Below are 14,721 nucleotides of genomic sequence, written 5' to 3'. Positions count from 1 at the left end.
ATCTCAGGGTCCTGGGACTGAGCCCCACATCAGCTCTCTGCTCAGCGGGGAGCCTGCTCCCCCCTGTCCTCCACCCCGCCTGCCTCTGCCTACCTGTGATCTCTGTGAAATAAATAAATGAAATCTTAAAAAAAAAAAAAAAAGAAAGAAAGAAAAGCTGGGGTAAGTAGGCAGTTCCTATTCTGTCGGAGAAACCACTTCTATACCAGAAAGGAGACAGGAGCCACACAGTGGAGGGTTCTTCTTTTGTCAATTGATTTAAATGACTAGCATTTTCGTACAAACACATCAGATACAATATGTGAGACTAGATGAAAGTAAGAACTACTTTCCAAACTGGCTCTTGTCCTTCTCTCCCTGTGTAGCTACCCAGCTGATTGTCCTGCTCCTCTCAGCACCCTGTTCAAATGTGACCTCACTCCACCATCGCCTCAGGATATGCATCTGTATTAGCCAGGGTTCTCCAGAGAAACAGAACCAATAGGATGGGGGGGGGGGCGTGCGCACACACGCTCACTCGCATGCCATTCACACAGGGAGAGACTGATTTTAAGGAACTGACTCATGCAATTATAGAGGGTGGAGAGTCCAGAATATTTGGAGTAGACCAGCAGGCTGGGGACCCAGCAGGTCCCATCTAACAGCCATCCTCTGGTAGTTACCCTGCTTCCAGAAAAGCCAGTCTTTCTCAGTTAAAACCCACAATTGATTAGATGAGGCCCACCCACATTATGGAGGATAATCTGCTTAACCCAAAGTCTACAGATTTAAAGGTTAACCTCATCTAAAAAATACCTTCGTAGAAACATCTAGAGGGGTGGGTTAAGTGGGTTAGGTGGTTGGGTGTCTGTCTTTGGCTCAGGTCATAATCCCAGGGGCCTGGGATGGAGACCCGAATAGGGCTCCCTGCTCACAAGGGAATCTGCTTCTCCCTCCACCCCTCCCCACCTGCTGGTGCTCTCTGGCTCTCTCTCTCTCATCAGATAAATAAAATCTTTAAAAATAAAGAACAAAAAGAAAAACATCTAGGGCAATGCTGTGGGTACCACAGTCTAGCAAGTTTGACACATAAAAATAACCACCATCAAAAATAAATAAATAACCACCCACCGCATCTATTAGAACACAGCTGAAATTACAAAGTGACAACAATGGGGCGCCTGGGTGGCTCAGTGGGTTAAAGCCTCTGCTTTTGGCTCAGGTCACGGTCCCAGGGTCCTGGGATCGAGGCCCACATCGGGTTCTCTGCTCAGCAGGGAGCCTGCTTCCTCCTCTCTCTGCCTGCTTGTGATCTCTGTCTATCAAATAAATAAATAAAATCTTAAAAAAAAAAGATTTAAAAAAAAGTAACAACATCAAATGCTGGCAAGGGTGTGGAGAAACTGGATCACTCACATATTGCTGCTGGGAATGTAAGGTAGTATTGGAAAAGTGTGACAGCTGCTTCAAAAATTTAACATGCAGCTTCCGTATACCAACAACTGCACTTCTGGGCATTTATTCTGAGGAGAATTGAAAACTTATGTTCCCATAAAAACATATGTGAATGATTATAATGATTTTTTTTTCTTTCAAGATTTTATTTATTTTACAGAAACATCACAAGTAGGCAGAGAGGCAGTCAGAGGGAGAGGTGGAAGCAGGCTCTCATCCCAGAGACCCTGAGATCATGACCTGAGCTGAAGGCAGAGGCTTCTGAGCCACCCAGGCATCTTTTCTTTTTTCTTTTTTATTTAAGAGACAGAATGTGAGAGAGGGGGCAGAGGGAGAGAGAATCTCCAACAGACTCCACGCTCAGTGCGGGGCTTGATCTCACAGACCCTGAGATCGTAACCTGAGCTGAAATCAGGAGTCAGACGTTTAACTGACTGAGCCACCCAGGTGCCCCCACAGCTTTATTTTTAATAGCCAAAAACTAGAAACAACTGATATCTTTCACCTGGTAGATGGATAAATCAGCAGCGGTGTATCTATACCACAGAATACTACCTAGTAACAGGAAGTTACATTCCAACAATCTGGATGGGTCTCCAGAGCATTATGCCGGGTGAAGAGAAAGCTGGTCCCAAGAGTTACATAATACATGATTCCACTTATATAACAGCCTTGAAGCTCAGTACAGACTCCATGGAATCTCTTAGTATTATTTCTTAAAACTGCATATGAATCTGTAATTAGCTCAAAATAAAAAATATAATTTAAAATAACGCCCAAGAACAGGCATCAAAAGTGAAAGTAAACAAGTGGGACTTCATCAAATTTTAGGAAACCATCCACAAAATGAAAAGACAACCTATGGAATGGGGGAAAATATTTGCAAAACATGTTTCTGATAAAGAGCTAACATCCGGGGCGCCTGGGTGGCTCAGTGGGTTAAGCCGCTGCCTTCGGCTCAGGTCGTGATCTCAGGGTCCTGGGATCGAGTCCCGCATCGGGCTCTCTGCTCAGCAGGGAGTCTGCTTCCTCCTCTCTCTCTCTGCCTGCCTCTCTGTCTACTTGTGATTTCTCTCTGTCAAATAAATAAATAAAATCTTTAAAAAAAAAAAAAAGAGAGAGCTAACATCCAAAATATAGAACGAACTCAGAACTTTAACAGCAAACCCCCCCAAATGATCCAAATAGAAAACAGGCAGAGGATCTGAATAGACATTTTTCCAAAGAAGATATTAAGATGGCCAAGAGACACATGAAAAGATGCTGAACATCACTCATCATTGGGGAAATGGAAATCAAAACCACAATAAGCTATCACCTCACACCAGTCAGAATGGCTGTCATCAAAAAGACGAGGAATAGCAGATACTGGCAAGGATGTGGCAAAAAGGGAACCCGTATGCACTGTTGGTGGGAATGAAACTGGTTCAACCACTATGGAAAACAATATGGAGGATCCTCCAAAAAAAAAAAACCAATAGCAAAAACAACTATGATATGATCCAGCAACTCGCACTTCTGGGTACATATGCAAACGAGGTGAATACAGGACCTTTTTTTTTTTTTTTTAAGATTTTATTTATTTGACAGGCAGAGATCACAAGTAGCAGAGATGCAGGCAGAGAGAGAGGAGGAAGCAGGTTCCCCGCTGAGCAGAGAGCCCGATGTGGGGCTTGATCCCAGGACTCTGAGATCATGACCTGAGCTGAAGGCAGAGGATTTAACCACTAAGCCACCCAGGCACCCCCAGGATCTTGAAGAGATCCCTGCATTCCCATGTTATTGCAGCATTATTTAAAATAGCCAAGTTATGAAAGCAATACAGTATCTGTCAATAGATGAATGAATGAAGATGTGGTATATCAATGCAATGGAACATTATTTGGCCATAAGAAAGGATGCCCCGCTGTTCCAATTACATGGATGGATCCTGAGGGCATTACGCTAAGTGAAATAAGTCAGACTGAGAAAGACTAATACTGTATGATCTCACTTAATTGAAAAAAACCAAACCCATAAAAACAGAGACTGGAGTGGTGGTTACCAGGAGCCAGGGGGTTGGAGAAAAGAGGGGATCCTGGTCAAAGTGTACAAAGAGTAAGACTAAGTTCTGGGGGGCGCCTGGGTGGCTCAGTGGGTTAAAGCCTCTGCCTTCGGCTCAGGTCATCATCCCAGGATCCTGGGATCAAGTTCCGCATTGGGCTCTGTGCTCGGCAGGGAGCCTGCTTCCTCCTCGCTCTCTCTCTCTACCTACTTGTGATTTCTGTCTGTCAAATAAATAAATAAAATCTTAAAAAAAAAAAAAAGACTAAGTTCTGGGGATCTAATGTACAGCTCAGTGATTATAGTTAACACTGAATTATGAAAAATAAATAAGGCAAAAATATTTTTTAAAAAATCACACATCAGGGCGCCTGGGTGGCTCAGTGGGTTAAGCCGCTGCCTTCGGCTCAGGTCATGATCTCAGGGTCCTGGGATCGAGTCCCGCATGGGGCTCTCTGCTCAGCGGGGAGCCTGCTTCCTCCTCTCTCTCTCTGCCTGCCTCTCTGCCTACTTGTCATCTCTCTCTGTCAAATAAATAAATAAAATCTTTAAAAAAAAAAAAAAATCACACATCAAGGGGCGCCTGGGTGGCTCAGTGGGTTAAAGCCTCTGCCTTCAGCTCAGGTCATGATCCCAGGGTCCTGGGATCGAGCCCCACATCGGGCTCTCTGCTCAGCAGGGAGCCTGCTTCCCTTCCTCTCTCTCTCTGCCTACTTGTGATCTGTCAAATAAATAAAGAAAATCTTAAAAAAAAAAAAAATCACACATCATGAATCCAAGAAACCAAAGGATTCTATAGTTGAATTTTCAGTATAACTCCATATTATTTTTCATTGAGAATAGCAGACTGCATGAGAAAGAACTCTGCAGTAATCCCCAGGGCCTAGCTTTTTGTTCAGGCTGTTCCTCAGTCCCTCTGTAGCTCAAGAAATTACCAGAAATCTTGGAAACAGTAACCAAGGGGTAGGTCCTGCTGTGACTCCTGTGTTCCAGAATGCAACCAAAAAACAGTCCAGTCACTTTCATAGAGGTCCAAAAGAGACATGGAGACCTGGGGTAAGTCATTACTTAACTCTTCTCTGTTTTTACAGGATGGGATCCTTAAGCATGAGCTGCCTGAGTGAGGAAAGATGGCTCATATTTGAAGAGAACTGGTTTGACCTAAGAAGCCCACAGTAACCTGCTGCCCCAGGAAGTCACCTAGTCTAGCTTTCCAGAGAGTTCTGTCACCCAAGGGAGAACTCACATATACCCTGATGTGCAGAGGACTACAAAAGAATGCTGAACTAAATGGAAATGCTCAAGTACAAAATGGACGTTGAAGGAGTGGAGTATGTCACTAATCACTGAGAAGGGAAACGGTGAGCTCTTCTGATATGCAACAGGGAGAGGTGGCAAAATTCAATCCAAAATCATTTGCCCACACACATTTTCCAACGTCAAGGTTCAGGTCAAGATCAGGTTACGATGCCCAATCCAAACTGGGCCAACAGTATGGCCAGGGTCACATGGACTCTTAATGGAAAAATTATGAATCAGCAATGTACCCTCCATATATACTCTACAATTTGTCATTCATAAAAACTGTACATTAAAGAAACAAAACATTCTAGTCAACATTAGGTTGGAAGTGCCACAGAACAGCCTCTAAGCCCAAGAGAAGGCAGGAAGGCAAACACAGGTGAGGGGGATGAGGTTTCCACTGTCCTCTTACAACTCCAGTTAAACATATCTTACCTCTCCACAATGTTTTTTGGCCACTTTCTCTAGATGGGATTTTAATAAATTAACACTTTCATTTGACAGACCTTTGGCATTCTTTAACTCTATTTCAGGGACTCTGGAAAAGAAAGACAAAAAGGAGTTACTCCAAGAAGTATGGCTTCTTTGTATTAATAAATATTTGTTAAGTCCAAGCACTGAACACAGGGATTTCATACAGGCCTCTACACCCCTAGTACCATATTCCTCCATTTCCAAGGATTTCAACTGCGACCCAGCAACTCTGTCAACACAGTGCTTCACGTGGGGTCACCTGCAGCCCCTGGGGGAGAATCCAGTCCCCCAGATGACCAGATTTAGTGGGCTTGATCCTGGCTTGCCCCCAACATCAATTAACCCAACTTTCACAATTCACCCACAAGAGTCCATGTGCTCTGGACTCACTCCTGTGCTCCAGCATAAAGCAAGACAACCAGGCAAGAGGAAGCCTTGGATGGGGCACCTGGCTAACTCAGTAGAGCATGTGACTCTTGATCTCAGGGTTGTGGGTGGAGCCGCATGGTGGGTGTAGAGAGGACCTAAAATCTTTAAGGTTTAAAAAAAAAGAAAAATGAAGCCTCAGTGATCCTTTCAAGCATTCCCACTATGTGCTCCATCACATCACTCCTGATTGTCAACAAGGTGGAAATGCTTGCTCACCCACTCACAGCAGAATCTATCTGGGCAAGCTCTGCCCATTCTGTTCTTAGAAGGGGGACGCCTGGGTGGCTCAGTTGGTTAAGCAGCTGCCTTCGGCTCAGGTCATGATCCCAGCGTCCTGGGATCGAGTCCCACATCGGGCTCCTTGCTCAGCAGAGAGCCTGCTTCTCCCTCTGCCTCTGCCTGCCGTTCTGTCTGCCTGTGCTCGCTCTCTTCCCTCTCTCTCTCTCTCTGATAAATGAATAAAATATTAAAAAAAAAAAAAAAGAAGAAGGATGCCCGGCACACCCCACTTCTCCTCACCCAGCACAACTGACACTCAACACCCTCCATTTAAAGCTCAAACAGCCGGTCTTCAGGACCCCCTTGGTTCCCAGTTAATAGTATCCAGTAACAAATCAAGAGATCAAATAGGCTTTGCTTAATTTTATAGAAGAGAATATGACTCTATGTCCTACAAGCATTTCTGAGAAACTGATGGTATTTTTATCTGAGCAAAGCCTTTACAAATCAGGTCTCTGCATTCTCTCAATGTTCCAGTGTCACAGATTACCACCATCATGATCTACTCAAACAGATGGCAATCTGAGAGAATGAAGTATATATATGTGAGAAAAAGAACAGAAGTGCCATAGAGTCGTGAGTCTACATGTGATCTAACCCAGGACTCTCACATGGTGACATGAAGGACTATTCTGTAGAAAAAGAAAGTTTTCCTATACCATGTCTTCTCAAAGGGTAAGAATGTTCTCCCCAAGGCAAGCCTTACATAATTTAATTCAGCAGTCATTACATAGCAATATCAACAGAATGATGAAAAATCCATCTACAATACTAATTAGACTTAAAAAATTTTTTCCAGCTTTCTCTTGATGCCCATGCCACAAAATTTGTAATTTTATGTAGCTGATATTATAATGACTGCTTTGTAGCTTTTCATAATCATTTCCATGGTGTTAAAAAAAAATCCCATATTATTTTTACCAATTGGACACATCAGGGTTTCACCAGAATGGCCCTCCAGCCAGTGGTTCCCAACCAGGGGTGACTGTGCCCCCAGGGGATACCATTCAATGGCAACAGGGGAAAGGAATTCCATAACTCTCACCACATTCCTTCCCAACATGCCTCTTTCATTAGGCTGGTCCTGCATTATATCCCTTATAGTAACCTGGTAATTATAAGTCAAGTGCCTTCCTGAGTTCTATAGGCTCTTCTAACACAGCATCAAACCCACTGAGGGGGTTGCAGGAGCTCACAAATTCTTGGTCAACTGATCAGAAATATGGTACATGCAACTGGCACTTGCAATATTGCGTAACTGAGCCCTTAACACATGAGATCTACAGTAACTATGCTATTTCATGTCCAAAAGGAAGTGAATTGCTACGCACCCAGCAGTCCGAAAACATACCACCTATTTGGTGTCAGGAAAAATAAAACCCAAAGAGGCGTGGCCTTATTTTTCTTTCATAAACTTAATTACCCTTTAACCAATTCAGTAATTAAATACTAAACACCTATTGTATCTACTCCAGGCACAGCGTTATAGGTAAAGAGGGTTACTAAATTCAAGAAACTCACCTTGACCTATCTGGACTTTCACCTTTTCCAGCAGCTGTTAGGATAACAAATTCTGTAAATTTCCTACCCACTCTGTAAGGCATGGCTTCCTTTTCTGTGTCTTTTTCCTTCACTTGTTCCCTGCACAGTAAGCTCGAACCACAGAACATCATCCAAGCCCATCTGCCTTTCCATGTGGAATGTCTGAGGCAAGATTCCCCGGAATACACACAGACTTCAAAGAGACAATCCTTGACTACAGACTGACAATGCGTTTGCTGTCGGTGGTTCTCATCTGGAGGCAGTACAGGGATAGGGTGGTGGGGAGGTGGGTGGAGATCTGAAAATGTGTTGGGTTGGACACCTGCGTGGCTGTCTGTTAAGCATTAGCCTTCGGCTCAGGTCATGATCCCAGGGTCCTAGGATCAAGTCCCACACTGGGCTCCCTTCTCAGCTGGGAGTCTCCTTCTCCCTCTGCTCCTCCCCCTGCTCATGCTCTCTTTCTCAAATAAATAAAATCTAAACAAAGTAGAGAAAGCAAATACTTAATCACGAAGAAATTATTAGTATCTGGAGTGACTATTCTACAACAATAAGCAGACTTACCATGAGACCATGAGGTTTCATGAAAATATCTACTGCTGATGTGGGTTTCAATGATATATGGGATAGGACATAAAGTTTTAAGGGAAACAGAGGCAGGAAGGGGAAAATACCATTAACGTGTCTGTTTCTATGCTGTGAAAACAGAAGTGGTATCACATGGAAGGTATTCATAAATGTACTCACACGTCTGGGTAGGTCGGTGGGCATCTAACCCTCAAATCCACTTGCACGTATACTTCTTCACCAGTCAGGCCCTGAGGGTACAGAACTAAATTGATTTCAGGGGGCTCGGTGACCTAAAAGAAAAAAAAAGACTTTTTTTTTCCCACCTAGAGCGTCAATTGTTAGCAATTAAGATAATGAGCATCTTAGCGGCAATGTTCTACTTTCTAAATATTCCGTGCAATTGTGCTTTTATACAGGTATTTGGTCATCTTTTCCTAAAGCACGGTTTTAAAACAAAGCCTAGGGGCACCTGGGTGGCTCAGTTGTTAAGTGTCTGCCTTTGGCTCAGCTCATGATGCCGGGGTCATGGAATGGAGCCCCGCATCAGGCTCCCTGCTCAGCGGGAAGCCTTCTTCTGCCTTACATTCTCCCCCTGCTTGTGCTCTCTCTCTCTCTCTCTCTCTGAGTGTGTGTCCCTTGCCAAATAAATAAATAAACTCTTTTCTTTTATTTTAAGTTTTTATTTAGTTATTTGACAGACAGAGATCACAAGTAGGCAGAGAGGCAGGCAGAGAAGGGAGGAAGCAGACACCCCGCTGAGCAGAGAGCCCAATGCAGGGCTCAATCCTGGACCCTGGGATCATGACCCAAGCCGAAGGCAGAGGCCTTAACCCACTGAGCCACCCAGGCGCCCCAAATAAACTCTTTTAAAAAATAAAAACAAGGCCTATGCCAGAGAGATTGCATCTTCCTTTTCGAAGTTATCTAAGAGGTGAAGCAAAACGTTCCACGGAGCTTCTGTCTGAGTATATGTTACAGCGTACCAATCACGTGGTTATGCATGGGTACGTTCTAGAGGCTGGGAGTACAGGGGTCAGTTGGACAAACACAGGCCCAACTAGCCAACACACGAGAAGACAAGGGAGTATTCTCCATAGTGAGGAGTGCCATAAAGAAAATCAGGCAGAATGATGGAACAGAGTGGTAAGGGAGATTTTTCAGACAGGTGGGTCAGGCACCTCTTGAGTAGAGGAAACTTCAGTTGAAATATGACTACTGAGATAATGACAAGTGACAACCACATGGAAACCCAAGGCTCTTCTAAACGTAGGTACACTCTCAGTTGACTGCTTTTCACCAAAAAAACAAAATATTCCATCTACTGCTTTTTTTTTTTTTAAAGATTTTATTTATTTATTTGACAGAGAGAGATCACAAGTAGGCAGAGAGGCAGGCAGAGAGAGAGAGAGGAAGCAGGCTCCCCACTGAGCAGAGACCCCGATGCGGGACTCGATCCCAGGACCCCGAGATCATGACCTGAGCCGAAGGCAGTGGCTTAACCCACTGAGCCACCCAGGCGCCCCTCTACTGCTCTTTATTAAATATTTTTTTTTTTTTAAAAGCTTCGAGGCAGTTTATATTATCTGTATATCATGAGAGAAGGGAGGCTGAGGGAAGAAATATTCACTCTCATGGTCCAGGCACTTTATCAACCCTATAGGTGGACACTGTTTGTTTTACAGACGAAGCAGTTCAAGCTCAGAACCTTTCAGCTGTTTGTCCAAAGACACAGGTGACAAGGCTGGATTTCAGATCCAACTCTGGCTCCCAACCTGTGTCTTTTTCATCCCCGCTCCCTTGTTACTTACTGCCAACTCTGAGGGGCTGTGATTGGGCTTTGTTTGACTTTATCTTGGAACATCCAGGTGGCCAAAGCAAAAAGGGAAATGTGACTGTTATTTCTTTCACATTTCACAGAAAAGGAAAAGTATCAAAAAAATTGGGGGAGGGGGCAACGAAGTACACAGCAATACTAAATTCTAACACGTATTTACAACCTACAGTACCCTGAATTATATAACAAACAAAATTCTCATCAACGATGTGTGTAATCTATGGAAGCTCGGTTTTCATAGGGCTTTATCCTAATGCTTCCTCGAAGCCGTGGAGTCAGGCTCCAGGGAAGCACAGTTCTGTGAATGTAGAGAAACGTCCAGTAACCCACGAGGTCTTCCATGTACTCATTCAGCCGTCTCACGTCATCGCCCACAGTGATGGGCACAGACTTTGTCAGGCACTGTGAGCACCAAGAAGTAAGAAAACAGATGTGGTTCCAGGTGTCATGGAACTTCCAGTCTCATGGGGTGGTGTGTGTGGACAATTAATACCTAAGTTCAAAAAGTACTACCAAAGAGAATACATGACATGACAGAATCAGCTGCCCCAAGATATGCCACTTTGGTGTAAGGACTCTTTTAAGCTAAGGGTACTTAAAAACAGAAGGTACGAGAAGGGCCCTCTAACCCTCTTTCCTTCCTGAAAACAGGAGATAAAACACCTGTGTGAAAGATGCTCACCTACACTGGAAAGAAAGAAATAGCCTAGGATGCCTTCGTGGCTCAGTGGTTTAAGCATCTGCCTCTGGCTAGGTCATGATCCTAGGGTGCCGGGATCGAGTCCTGAGTCAAGCTCCCTGCTCAGGAGGGCGCCTGCTTCTCTCTCTCCCCTGCTCCTTACCCCTGTTCATGCTCTGTCAAATAAATGAAATATTCAAAAATAAAATAAATATTATCAGAGAACACCGAGGCCAAGAGAATTCTGTGCAAACAGAACTCCGCCAAATAATTCTGATCTTTCTTCAGTTTCCCCATATGTTCATCACTTTTTCACAACTGCCTCTTTGTTCAACCTACCCTGTAAACACTTAGGCCTGGCCAATTCTTCAGGTCTTATTCTCCATATGGGGTTTCCAACATACATGTAAAAATCTGCATGCTCTTCTCCTGTCAGTCTGTCTCATGTCACCTTAATTCTAGCCAGAGACCCTTTTAATTCTAGCCAGAGACCTAGAGTAACATCTTGTCTCCCTACGCTCTACTTCAAGAATAACTTGCAGCAGGTATGAGGGAACATCCTTGGACGTGGTCATCAGGCAGACCTGAGCACGCTGCCCTAAAGCCAACAGAAGCCAGAGACCAAGCATTCCAGGAGGGAAGAGCACATGAGGAGGTTCGAAATGAACAAGAGGTTGATGTGTTCCAAAAAGCCCAAGGGAGGCCAGTGTTTTTCTGGAACACAGGAGGGAGGGGGGACACCAAGTAAAGCAGGAGAAAGGTGTGTCTGAGATAAAGTGGACAAAGAGACTGGCCTCAATGGAAGGAAACAAAAGGAAAAGTGTCTTGTTACTGATGCTTCTGAGGCTCAGGAGGTGGAGGACAGAGAGCATCCACTGCTGGAGTTATGTGGACTGCAGGTGACCTTGCCAAGAGCTGGCTCTGAGGGCACTGAACACAGACCCTGGTGTGATGAGGAGGGAACACTAAGGGAGAAGGACTCGCCTCATCTGGACAAGTCCTTTGGAAGGTTTGGGCATTAAGGGGACAGAGAACGGGGGCCACAGATGGAGGAGGATGTGAGATCAAGAGAGAAAGCTCTTGTTGTGTCTTCAAGATGGGTGACACTAGAGCATGTAAGGATGCTGATGGGAATTTTATGGAAGAGGAGGAAAGAGACAAAATTAGGCTCTGTTGGAGGACAGACAGCAATGGGCACAGAGAGACACATAGGAGGAGGGGCCCTTTTCCAGAAAGACAGAGGACATGAGAAGAAAAAGCACATAGAGGCTGGTGGGTTTCCTCCAAGGAGCCTCCAAGGTTTGAGCATGAGAATGAACTAACAGGGTCCCCGGCCTCCTGTCCCCCTCCAACCAGGGCAGGCCAGCTGTTCTCTGCTTTATATCCAAGACAGAATTCTGCATAAGAAACATCTAGCTAAAACCAGTTGAAACAGGTATTCACTAGGAAGAAAAATAAAGACTATGACCTTGACCAGTCTCAAACACTCTCTCTTTTAGAAGAACTTTTTATTATAAAAATTTTCAATAATGAAATCATAAAAAATTTTTTTCAAACAAAAGTAGATAATGACATAATGAACTGCATGCACTCACCATTCAGTTTCAACAATCACCCACTTACGGCCAATATTGTGTATCTATATTACCTCTACTCCCAAACATCACCTGAAATTATTTTGAAATAAATCCTACCAACCCATTTTTGCTGTGTTATTCATTTTGTTTTCTTTTCTTTTTTTGAAGATTTTATTTATTTACTTGTGAGAAAGAGAGCAAGCATAAGCAGGGGGAGTGGCAGGCAGAGGGAAAGGAAAGGGAGAAGCAGGCTCCCCACTGAGCAGGTCCTGCAGAGCACCTTAAGCAGGTGCTTAAGGACTGAGCCACCCAGGTGCCTGTTACTCATTTTCTAACAAGAATCCAGCTCCATAGGAAAGTTATATATGTCCATTTTACAGATGTAAACACTAAAAGAAAGGCTAGCTAGACTCAAAATTTTACCAATGCTTTCCCCACCAGCTCAAACCTTTACAGGCTTTTTCATCTCACAGGTTGCAAATCTTATGCATCACAACTTATAACTTTATCAAGAAAATAATTCTGGGGGATGCCTGGTAGGCTCAATCAGTAAAGAATGGGATTCTTGATCTCAGGGTTGTTGAGTTCAAGCCCCACATTGGGTGTGGAACTTAATTTAGAAAAAAAGAAAAAAAAGGGATGCCTGGGTAGCTCAGTTGGTTAGGTGTCTGCCTTTGGCTCAGGTCATGATCCCAGGATCCTGGGATTGAGCCCCACGTCGGCCTCCCTGCTCAGCAGAGAGTCTGCTTCTCCCTCTGCCTGTCCCTTCACCAGCTTATACTCCTCTCTCACTTTCTAATAAATAAACAAAATCTTTTCTAAAAAAATTAAAAACTAATAAATAAATAAAATTATCAACAAGCCGTATAAGTAGAAACTACAAATATCAACCAAAGGAGATATCTTTCCTAGGCCCAGGATGGAAACCAACTTTTAACATACAGACAACATACACCACATGAAGTGAGTTATCCCTGCAGAGGCAAGACAGAGAATCCAGTTTCACCTTCCCTTTTGTCTTTCTGTAGGAAGTGAAGCGTGTATCTGAATGTAAGTAGACTTTACAGGGAAAGGGTACAGAGAGCTCTTTATCAGATGTCCAGAGTCTTGGGAACAGAAAACAAGCTTCAGAAAATAGAGGCCAACTGGGGGATTACACATCTTGAAGATCTCTTCACTCAAGAGAATGCCTAATAAACCACAATGAATCCAGTAAAGGATGGCTGGCCAGCCTCAGGGAAAAAGGCCTCTGGGCCAGTCCCCAGGACCACCATAGGGAACATGCATAGGTAGGAACACTGGGGCCTAAAGAAGTACCAAGCACTCCACAAACGCTCCTAGGCTGGGCCAGCCATATAACACCATGTACGTCTAGTGTTCCGGTTATTTCCACAACATGGAAATGACAGCAGGGGAAAAGCAATAAGAGTAATAAGCCCAGGTAATGCCAAAACTTCTAGGAAGGAGGAAGGAGTTCTGAAGCAAAGTGAAGAGATTCCTGGATACATGAAGGTTTCAGCTCTAGGAGGTGCAGGGGCCCAGTGATGGCAGCTTGGAGGAAGGAAGAGACCCAAGGCCACTGAGGAAGGACATACTCTTGGACAAAAAACTAAGAGCTTGTCTGGATCTGAGTACCAGGGGGAACTAACTCAAAAGAACAGCACAGTGAGGAAGTGGGTGTCTGCTACTTTCAAGGCCTTTATCTCTGGCTGACAATTTAATTGGACCAGCAGGATATTCTTCTCCACAGGGTATAAACGTCAGGGCATTTCTCAGCAGACTGCTGCTCCCCCAATATCCACTCTCCCCTTATTTCTTAGCCAACAGAACCCCTGATTTTTTTTTTTTTTTTTTTTTTTTAAGCTGGATACAACTCCTTCGCAGCTAACTCTGGCCACCAAATTTCTGGCTAATAAGATGAACCATGGGCACCTGGGTGGCTCAGACGGTTGAGCCTCTGGCTTGACTTCAGCTCAGATCAAGATTTCAGGGTCGTGGGATCAAGCTCCACGTCAGGCTCCACACTCAGAGGAAGTGCTTGTTTCTCTCCTTTTCCCTGCTTGCTCATGCTCATGTGCGTGCTCTCTCTCAAATAAATACAGAAAATCTTAAAAAAAAAAAAAAAAAAAAGAGGAAAGAACTAACACATGCAACTTCGTCCCTTTCTCCTTTCTGCTGACTGGAATGCAGATATGATGGCTGGCATTCAGACAGCCATTTTGGACCATGAAGGGCACATTAAGGATGGTGGAACAATAAATCAGAAAAAGCCCTAGATTCCAGACTTCTGCATGCAGAAAAAGAAACTTAGTTGTCACATTTTCTGTAATATGTAGCCAAACTTGATACTAACCAATATAGACACATGGAGGGAAAAAAAAAAGAGAAGAAAGAAAGAAAGAAAAAAAAGGACAGTTAGGAGATAAGGACTTAAGATAAGAGCAGAATACTTGTCAGCTTTCCTTGAGCCTGCAGAGTCTGCAGGGGCTCTGAGGGGCTTCTCAATAGGAGAGGCTTCTGTGCAAGCCATATTTAGGATACCATGCATGAGCTTACAT

General features: G+C 44.1%; 1 protein-coding gene across 4 annotated transcripts in view; it reads right to left on the bottom strand.

Moving 5' to 3' along the window:
* Nucleotides 1–14,721, bottom strand: part of EIF2AK4 (eukaryotic translation initiation factor 2 alpha kinase 4) — a 107,839-nt gene that overhangs the window by 83,211 nt on the left and 9,907 nt on the right. For 3 of the 4 annotated variants that reach the window (XM_013055406.2, XM_004751077.3, XM_004751078.3), the window contains exons 2-3: nucleotides 8,251–8,363; nucleotides 5,215–5,317 (exon numbers count right to left, since the gene is read on the bottom strand). In XM_013055406.2, coding sequence (XP_012910860.1) covers nucleotides 5,215–5,317; nucleotides 8,251–8,363 — 216 coding nt within the window. Of the gene's footprint in view, nucleotides 1–5,214; nucleotides 5,318–8,250; nucleotides 8,364–14,721 lie in introns of those variants that run through there. The other variant, XM_004751080.2, reaches the window with a different exon arrangement.

Source organism: Mustela putorius, unplaced genomic scaffold, assembly GCF_011764305.1.
Source record: "Mustela putorius furo isolate JIRA1106 unplaced genomic scaffold, ASM1176430v1.1 tig00003898_pilon_pilon_pilon, whole genome shotgun sequence".
NCBI lineage: Eukaryota > Metazoa > Chordata > Mammalia > Carnivora > Mustelidae > Mustela > Mustela putorius.
The sequence above is the reverse complement of the archived record's forward strand: the minus strand, read 5'-3'. Positions and strand labels throughout refer to the sequence as shown.